The sequence below is a fragment of the Bos taurus genome, chromosome 15 (assembly GCF_002263795.3).
Source record: "Bos taurus isolate L1 Dominette 01449 registration number 42190680 breed Hereford chromosome 15, ARS-UCD2.0, whole genome shotgun sequence".
Lineage (NCBI taxonomy): Eukaryota > Metazoa > Chordata > Mammalia > Artiodactyla > Bovidae > Bos > Bos taurus.
This window is the reverse complement of record NC_037342.1, coordinates 22,586,983-22,595,779: the sequence shown is the minus strand read 5'-3', so window position 1 is coordinate 22,595,779 and position 8,797 is coordinate 22,586,983. Positions and strand designations below refer to the sequence as shown.

General features: G+C 39.6%; 1 protein-coding gene across 2 annotated transcripts; it reads right to left on the bottom strand.

Moving 5' to 3' along the window:
- Positions 1 to 543: 543 nt before the first annotated feature.
- PTS (6-pyruvoyltetrahydropterin synthase) lies at positions 544 to 8,713 on the bottom strand. Of its 2 annotated transcripts, NM_001113537.1 has the most exons (6): positions 8,570 to 8,694; positions 5,730 to 5,809; positions 4,417 to 4,439; positions 3,982 to 4,038; positions 1,303 to 1,373; positions 544 to 1,131 (listed from the first exon to the last, which is right to left on the bottom strand). In NM_001113537.1, the coding sequence occupies exons 1-6, from the start codon at positions 8,650 to 8,652 to the stop codon at positions 1,008 to 1,010; spliced, it is 438 nt and encodes a 145-aa protein (NP_001107009.1). In that variant the 5' UTR covers positions 8,653 to 8,694; the 3' UTR covers positions 544 to 1,007. The 2 variants fall into 2 exon arrangements, with proteins under 2 accessions (NP_001107009.1, XP_059730596.1); XM_059874613.1 differs by lacking the exons at positions 544 to 1,131; positions 1,303 to 1,373; positions 3,982 to 4,038 and having other exon boundaries at positions 4,045 to 4,439; positions 8,570 to 8,713.
- Between the last annotated feature and the right edge of the window lie 84 nt (positions 8,714 to 8,797).

Here is an 8,797-nt window from a genome sequence, read left to right as displayed (position 1 = left end):
AATGAATTTTGATATGAATGGTTTGCCTTGGAAACAAACAGAGATCATTTTGTCATTTTTGAGATTGCACCCAAGTACTGTATTTCAGGCTCTCTTGTTGACTATAAGAGCTACTTCATTTTTTCTAAGGGATCCTTGTCCACAGAAGTAGATATAATGGTCATCTGAATTAAATTAGCCCACTACAGTCCATTTTACTTCACTGATTCCTAAAATGCGATGTTCATTCTTGTCATCTCCTGTTTGACCACTTCTAATTTACCTTGATTCATGGACCTAACATTCCAGGTTCCTATGCAATACTGTTCTTTACAGCATCAGACTTTACTTTCACCACCAGACACATCCACAGCTGGGTCTTGTTTCTGTTTTGGCTCAGCCTCTTCATTCCTTCTGGAGTTATTTCTCTGCTCTTCTCCAGTAGCATATTGGGCACCTACCGACCTGGGGATTTCATCTTTCTGTGTCATATCTTTTTGCCTTTTCATACTGTTCATAGGGTTCTCAAGGCAAGAATGCTGAAGTGGTTTGCCATTCCCTTTTCCAGTGGAACACGTTTAGCATATCCTAAAAGAAGTAATCAAGGGAGCGCAATCTACTAGAAATACTATGTAGTCTGTTTTCAGACTTTGTGGTCACTGGTATTTTTTATAATTTTCACCTGTCAGTCTTATAAACATTTTTTCCATTTATATTATACCAAGAAAAAAATGAATACTAAAAATGAGATAATGAAAAAAAAAACACACAGATTTCTTTTGCTTCCAAATGATTCTACACCAGAATATTTTGCTGAAGTGATTTTAATCTACAGATGAAAGACTCTTTAAATGATACTCAGAATACATTACAAACTTGGTTTTAAATTAGATTTGAGTCTAGAACAGGACTCATTCACAATGACTCCAGAACACAATGTGGAAGTGCAACAGTAAGGTGATGACTTCTTAATTGTTCAAGGGGATAAAGATCTTCTTCAAATATGGATGGAAATTAATTTCTAAGAGTTATTCTCCTTTATAGACTACAATATTATTGTCAGTTTCATATACTTTTACTTTATAAAGAACTCCCACAGGAAGAAATTTCTGGAGGTTTTCCCAGATATATACGGCTACATTTTCTGTTGTGCTGGAGAAGAAAAGGAAAGAAGGTCAAAAGACAAATAAGCAAAACTTCATGTTTAACATTTACAGAGAATAAAAATTCTAGTTTTAAAAGATATCATTACACTAAAAAAAAGTCACACAATAATTAAGTAAAATGTTAAATTCTTCTATATAAAGTAAAACAGTCACTCACCTTACAATGTCTGCAAAATATGGCACATCTAGATCCAGATTCTTATGATCAAGGGGCTTCATAATTGCCTCCTACAGACAAAACAAAGGAAAATATCACTGATTCCATTTATGAATCATATTTCAAAGTGTCCTACCTTTGCCTCTAAATCTTATCATCTCGTCACTAATTCAGTACTTGCAAGAACTTTGTGTCTTACAAAACAATCTCAGAAAGTTTAAAGTTATAAAATAAAAAAAGGCCTAGCTCTCTATAATGGCTGGATATCCTCATTACTGAATGTAGAGAGGCAAGAAACCAACAGATAGAGAATTCACTGGTTCTTTCTCATAACAAGCCTCTGTGATTCAGAATTTAGTTTAACACTTCTTGAATTCTGTCCAAAATGTTACCACAAATACTTTTCTCTAACAGTCTCACCTTCAGCACAATGCCACAATATAGTTAGGACACACTTTCAATGATTACTATGTTTTATAAAGCAGATTAAGACTGAAATTATGTAAGGTGTTCTGAGTTTCTGCCATAAGGAGTACTTTAACAATGATCCTGGGCTCTTAGAAAGAAAACTAAAAACATGCAAAGACTGGCTTCTTAATACTTATATATATTATACACAGCATTTTTGTCATTGGCAAGAATTGTAATTGCCTTATTCTTTGTAAACTTTCCCTGGTGGCTCAGATGGTAAAAGTGTCTGCTTGCAATGCGGGAGGACCTAGGTTCAATCCCTGAGTCGGGAAGATCTCCTGGAGAAGCAAATGGCAACCCACTCCAGTACTCTTGCCTGGAAAATTCCATGGATGGAGGAGCCTAGTAGGCTACAGTCCATGGGGTCGCAAAGAGTTGGACACGACTGAGTGACTTCTTTCACTTCACTTTTTGTATTACTTTTAGCTATTGTAAAAAACCTAAGCAATCTTAAAAAATTAATAAACTAGTGAATATAACAAAAAAGAAATAGACTCACTAGATGAAGAAAACTAGTGGTTACCAGTGGAGAGAGAGAAGGGAGGAAGGGTATAAAAGGATAGAGGATTAAGAGGTATGAACTATTACATATAAAATAAGCTAAAAGGACATACTGTACAACATGAGGAATACAGCCAATATTTTATAACAACTATAAATGGAGTATAACCTTTAAAAATCGTCAATCACTATACTGTACACCCATAACATATAATATTATACATCAACTATACTTCAATTAAAAAGAAAGAATTTGTGGAACAATCTAAGTTTCCATATGGTATGGTTCTAAGAAGGTACATTAATAATAACAATAACAATCATTTTCTGAGAAAAATCAGAATCATATAAAAAGAGTAAGTCCTAAACCAAACAGACTTTAAAATAAATGATATCCACATGGATATCAAGAAAATAAATCCTTGTTTAATCTTTGTTTTAACTGAAAACTCCTGTTCAGATCCCAACTTTTCCATTGAGACCTCTTCTACGGGGCTCTTTCTAATTTGTCTCTGTATGTCATAAGCCACTTTTAAAGTATGTGGTATGCAGCATCCTTCAAGTACACAAAGATGGGGAAAAAGTGCAGAGAATTTCTCCTCTGGTATTTCGCTGTATGCCTGCCTAGGGTGTTTCTTATAAACCTTCATGTATATATATTTATGTCACTAGTGTTTGCAAGAACTTTGTCTTTATAGCTTTCCTAAAGTACTTTGAGCACAGCACTGTTTGCTCACTCACTCATTCTCCTTTTCATTTATTCAACCAACACTCACTTAACACTGAGTGTTCTTTACCTGCTATAAAGTCATGTGAGCACGCTGTGGCTACGAGTTATGTCTCATTCATCACTGGATTCCTAGTGCTCAGCTCAAAGACTGATGCAAAGCAGGCAAACTTGTTACATATATGTAAGATAAGCAACATGAAAGAAGTAACGATTATTCATAACAACAGTTTTAATTAAACAAATGTCAAATTTTAAAACAAAAGTAAGGAGCAAAGTTGAAGCAAAACAAACAGGTGAAATGATGGCATAATAAAAACAAAGCTGGATGGAAGGAAATCTAATTCCCAACTTTGCAAAGGATTAATTACATGACTGAGGGCAAGTAGGGGAGGTTAACTAGTCAGTATCTCTCAATCTCAGTCAAAGGAAGGAAGAAGCTGGCATGGATGACCTCTACAGTCTCTTACAATCCAAGAATTCTGTAATGATATAAGCAGTAAGTCTTTTACTGAAAACCTTCTTTTTTGTTATCCCTATCATCAACTGCCCCAGTGAGTTTATCGTAAAGCTGGAGTGAATAAAACAGGATAGTATTAAAATCTGTGATTAAAGATGTAAGGAAAATTCACCGATTTCAGGAATAGAAAGCTTCAAGGATAAAGCTGTGTCCTGAAAGAAGGGAAGAATTTGTTAAACAGAGGAAATCAGGATATGTCAACAAAGAAGACAAGATGAGCACACTACATTCATTCCTATCACTGTAATACAACCATGACTAATTTCCATTCAGTCATCCCAACACCTTTAGAGAACACTGAGAGAAGCTCCTCCAACTATTAATACTACCTCATTCCCACACCCAATTCCACTTGCCAGGTCACAGGACCTCTGATGATACCTGGCTGGGAAAGTGAAAAGGGGGCCATCAAATATTATATTCTGAAGACAGCACAAAATAGTATCCAGCATGCCATTACCTCCATATACTTTTTGAGGTCAGTCAAATTCATGACCATTCCTGTAACAGGATCAACCTAAAGAATAAACAAAGGTGAGTTATTACTATAGTATGCTCTTCATATTTTAACCTCTGGTAAATTACTAAAGACTGCAACATGTGCAGAAACTGGTCCCACAATGCCTTCATCCCCAAGACAATCCATCTCAGCATGGAAACACCAAGTACTCGAGGCTCCCTTTCCACTGCACTGCCCTTCTACCTGTCCACATACAGCACATGACAGATGATGCTTTGGGAGAGGAAAGGCCTGAAATGGCAGCAGCTCACCATCCACAAAGACCAACAATGAAGCAACACGAATCTGAACAGAACTTTTCAACACAGAATCCATTACTGTGGCTGAAAGAGGGCCCAGCAATCTGCACAAACCACAGACATGTTCAGCACGTACCTCTCCATGTACTGTCACCACAACTATGGGGAAGAAAACAAAATAACCAAAAAACCAACATGACTTTCTTTTTTTTTTTTTCCAACATGACTTTCAACAGATTAACATCCAAACACAAGTTAGCAACATAAATTAGGTGTTAGATCTCTGTTCTACAAAGCTGCATTCCCCCCACCCCCCAACAATGTCTGTTCTTTCACTTAAGATCTTTTTATCAACTAATGCAGTTCGACCATGGCAGAGGAACGTAAGAGTGCTTAGCCAAGGCCAAAAAGGGTATAAATTCTGCTTATGATGTACTTGGAAGGAATCTCTACTTCAAGATGCTGCTTAATCACTGCCTATAAAAGTAGAAAATGTACAGGAAGAACTCCAGCTACACACTGAGCTGCTCCTACCTTCCTGAACAAGCAAACTATTACCGGGCCTAAAATTCTTGTCCCTTTACTCATAAAAATGTAAACACAGCATATAGCAATGATTTGTAGATTAACAAGTAATTTTGAAGAAATGTATACCTGTGGCCAATTTATATTGATGCAGAGCCAAAACCATCATAACGTTGTAAAACAATTCTTCTCCCATTAAAATTAATTAATTTTTAAAAAGTGAAACTTCTGAAAGATCTTGATGATCAGAGTGCTTTGCAAATTAATGACTTTTACATATTTCTTTCAGCTTCACAGAAACACCATTAGGTATAAGTGAGCAAACAGAATTAGAGATACAGATCAAGTAAGAGACAGTAACTACACGTGAAAGCCCAATATTCTGACATCTTTTCTGGTCTTTTTACTCCATCATATCATTTGCTGTGATACTCTACGGCTTACACACCTATTTTTTTTATATCATCTGTATCTCAATAAACAAGTCTCTTGTCCTTGCATAAAATAATTACCTCCTTAGAATACTGCTGTCAAAGTTTTAGACCCAACTTATTTTCCTGTCATACAGGACATCTTGAGCCAATACTCTCTTTTTGTCAGTCATTACTTACACAGTGAATACAATCTAATTTTAACATTGACCTTAGCAATACCTAATTAGAAGAAAACACAGTGCCAAAGGAATGTCATGTACTCGAAGGTCAAGGAAAAAATTATTTAAACCATTCTGTTTTCAACTATAACTTAAGATACATCCAACTAAGGCAACAGATCTTTTCATTTTGAACTTTCATTTACTTTCTCATTCAAGACTCAAAGCTTTCATGCTCTGTCCATAAAGTTTCTTACTCATTAGGACCCCAGTTGCTCAACAGTCATTCATCATTATTGAAAGGGCTAAAATTTCACCAGTTTTTCTCTCACCTTTGTAATTGTGCCCATGGCCATTTGGGTTGTTGCACTTCCCAAATAATTTCAAGTTTTCTTCATTACTAAGAGATTTGCTGACCAAAAAAAAAAAAAAAAAATCAACATGACACAAGTTCTGATACCTTCTCTGTTCCCTACACTTACTGTTTTCTCTAGCCTTTGAAAAACTTCACAACTTATTAATCTTTAGCTCATCAAATAGAGGCATAAATCCATTTGATTTCATTACTTAATTTTATGTCAGGAACCACAATGTGTCTCCTAATTAGACAAACATACCATACAAATTAGCATAAATAAATTCAACATCCTTGTTCCACAGCAAGATTTCAAAAGCTGATCTGCTGAAGACCCTTCCATTTTTCAACTCAACATTTACTGAATACAGTAAGTCCCCTACATATGAAGAGTACCATTCTGAGAATGTGTTCGTAAGCCCAAAGTTTGCTAAGGTACCCAACTAACATAAATCAGCTATATAGTTCTGTACTCTAATAGGTTTAGAAGACTTTTCATACAAATAATACATAAAAAACAAACACAAAAAATAAAACATTTGTAATCTTACAGTACAATACCTTGAAAAGTACAGTAGTATAGTACAACAGCTGGCATATAGGGCCTAGCATCAAGTGAACAGGCAAAAAGAGCTAGTGACTGGAGGAGGGAGTTCACTTCAGTTGCTCAGTCGTGTCTGACTCTTTGTGACCCCATGGACTGCAGCACACTAGGCCTCCCTGTCCCTCACCAACTCTCAGAGTTTACTCAAACTCATGCCCATTGAGTTGGTGATGCCATCCAAAAACCATCTCATCCTCTGTTGTCCCCTTTTCCTCCCACCTTCAATCTTTCCCAGCATCAGGGTCTTTTCAAATGAGTTAGTTCCTCGCATCAGGTGGCCAAAGTATTGGAGTTTCAGCTTCAGCATCAGTCCTTCCAATGAATATTCAGGACTGATTTCCTTAGAGGAGGTGGAAAATGGTAGAGCTGAAGGATCGTCAACAACAGGAGACAAAGAGCAAGCTGCAACTTCACTCATGCCTGACATTGATGGCACATGTTCTGGTTCCTTGCTGGAACGAGATGTGTGTTCGCATCTTTGAAAAGTACACAACTTGAAGGTTTGTATAATGGGGACTTACTGCACCTACTACATACTAGGCATAGGCTGAATGAAGCAATGGTACACAGTAACTTAAAAAAGAAGATGGTTATCCTCAAGTAGCTTGAAATCTTATTCCTCCTGGTTTGGGGGCGAATGGATACACATGTATGTATGGCTGAATCCCTTCACTGTTCACCTGAAACTACAACATTGTTAATCGACTATAACCCAACAGAAAATAAGTTTTTCAAAAATCTGAATAAAAAACTCATTCCTCTAGAAAATAATTACATGACCTAGTACATCTCTTTAAAATCTTGCTTTATTTCTCCTCAACTATTGCCTACTGATAACCCCACCAATCCATTGAGGGGTATTCAAACCCCGGTAAACTTTAAAATTACAATACTCAGCTATTGTTCCAGGCAGGGAACCATTTTCTTAATAGATTTTTGTGCCTATACCTGTCCAGTCAACCGTGCACGTTCAATGAGGCCTTACCTCTCTCATACGTTGGAGCTTCCTAATAAATAACCCCTTTCTTTTTGAGATTCTATTACTTTCCTTTCTCCTGCTCACCTACCTCTTACATTTAGAGTGCTACTGTTCACAAAGTTTTTGCACAAAATTACCTCACTGTACCTGCCACAAAACTGACCAGTTTGTACATTCCAGACAGAAAACTGTGACAGGTCTTGATCACTGCTGCATCCCTGTTGCCTAGCACCAAGATCCAATAACAAATAGCGGTCCAGTGAATGAATGGATGGGTGAATCCTGTTAGGTAGAAATTATTATCTTCATCCTGCTGCTGCTAAGTCGCTTCAGTCGTGTCCGACTCTGTGCGACCCCATAGACGGCAGCCCACCAGGCTCCCCCGTCCCTGGGATTCTCCAGGCAAGAACACTGGAGTGGGTTGCTATTTCCTTCTCCAACGCATGAAAAGTGAAAAGTGAAAGTGAAGTCGCTCAGTCGTGTCCGACTCTTAGCGACCCCATGGTATAGACCAAGAAACACATGCGCAGACAGCCGAGCTTGCTAATGAGTGGCAACACCCTCCTCAAAATCAACTCTTCAGTGCAATCAAGCAGTCTGAGTACTCTGCGTTCAAAACCCCAACTGTGCTTCTTACTCTCGGGCAAGTGAACATCAAGGTTCATTTTCTGTTCAGTAATAAGTGGACAAAACTCGCCCTGCTGTAGCGATATTAGCGAGGAAAGATGACGCTTTTGATACATTATAGTAGCTAACACGTATTGAGTGTTTCGGGCTTCCCAGGTGGTGCTAGTGGTAAAGAATCTCCTGCCAATGCAGCAGACCCAGGTTCGAGCCCTGGGTCGGGAAGATCCCCTGGAGCCGGGCACCGCAACCCACTCCAGTACTCTTGCCTGGAGAATCCCCATGGACAGAGGAGCCTGGAGGGCTATATAGTCCATAGGGTCGCAGAGTCGGACACGACGGAAGCGACTTAGCACGCTCTGCCTGTTTACTATGTGCCTGGCACTGAGTAACCTGGGCGAATTCAACTGCTTTGAACATCAGGGACCCCAGGTACCGGGTCAACTCCAGTCGCCACTGCTGTGACGCCAACAACAAAGCACAGGGGCCAAAAGAGGCCGCGGCGCGCACCCAGCCTTTCATCCGCCGCAGCCCCGCTCCTCCCACACCCGGGCCCTCACCCCGGGGCTCCACGGCCCTGTCCCCACCACCTGTGGAGGGCGCACCCCACCTGTGGAGGCGGTGGGTCGCGCTGAAGGAGACGAGGCGGGACACTCGCGCCCGCCGGCGAGGGCCCGACCCTGCCCCGTTCATGGCTCTACAAGCCCGCGCCCGCCCGATGTCCTCAACCCTCGGCCAGCCGCCAGCCCGGGATGGGCGGAGCCTCGCTCCGCGGCGGCGCTACGCGGCGGGCGCCCGGCAGACGCTCTCTCTGCCTCTCGCTGAGGCTGGGCTCCCT

What these genes read in the sequence shown, in the direction of transcription:
- PTS (XM_059874613.1), bottom strand. Translation starts at nt 8,652, where the DNA reads ATGAACGGGGCAGGGTCGGGCCCTCGCCGGCGGGCGCGAGTGTCCCGC. An exon ending in GCGACCCACCGCCTCCACAG is followed by an intron (nt 5,810 to 8,569) that starts GTGGGGTGCGCC and finishes TTTTTTGGTCAG; the next exon opens with CAAATCTCTTAGTAATGAAG. An exon ending in CCATGGGCACAATTACAAAG is followed by an intron (nt 4,440 to 5,729) that starts GTGAGAGAAAAA and finishes TCTTCCCCATAG; the next exon opens with TTGTGGTGACAGTACATGGA.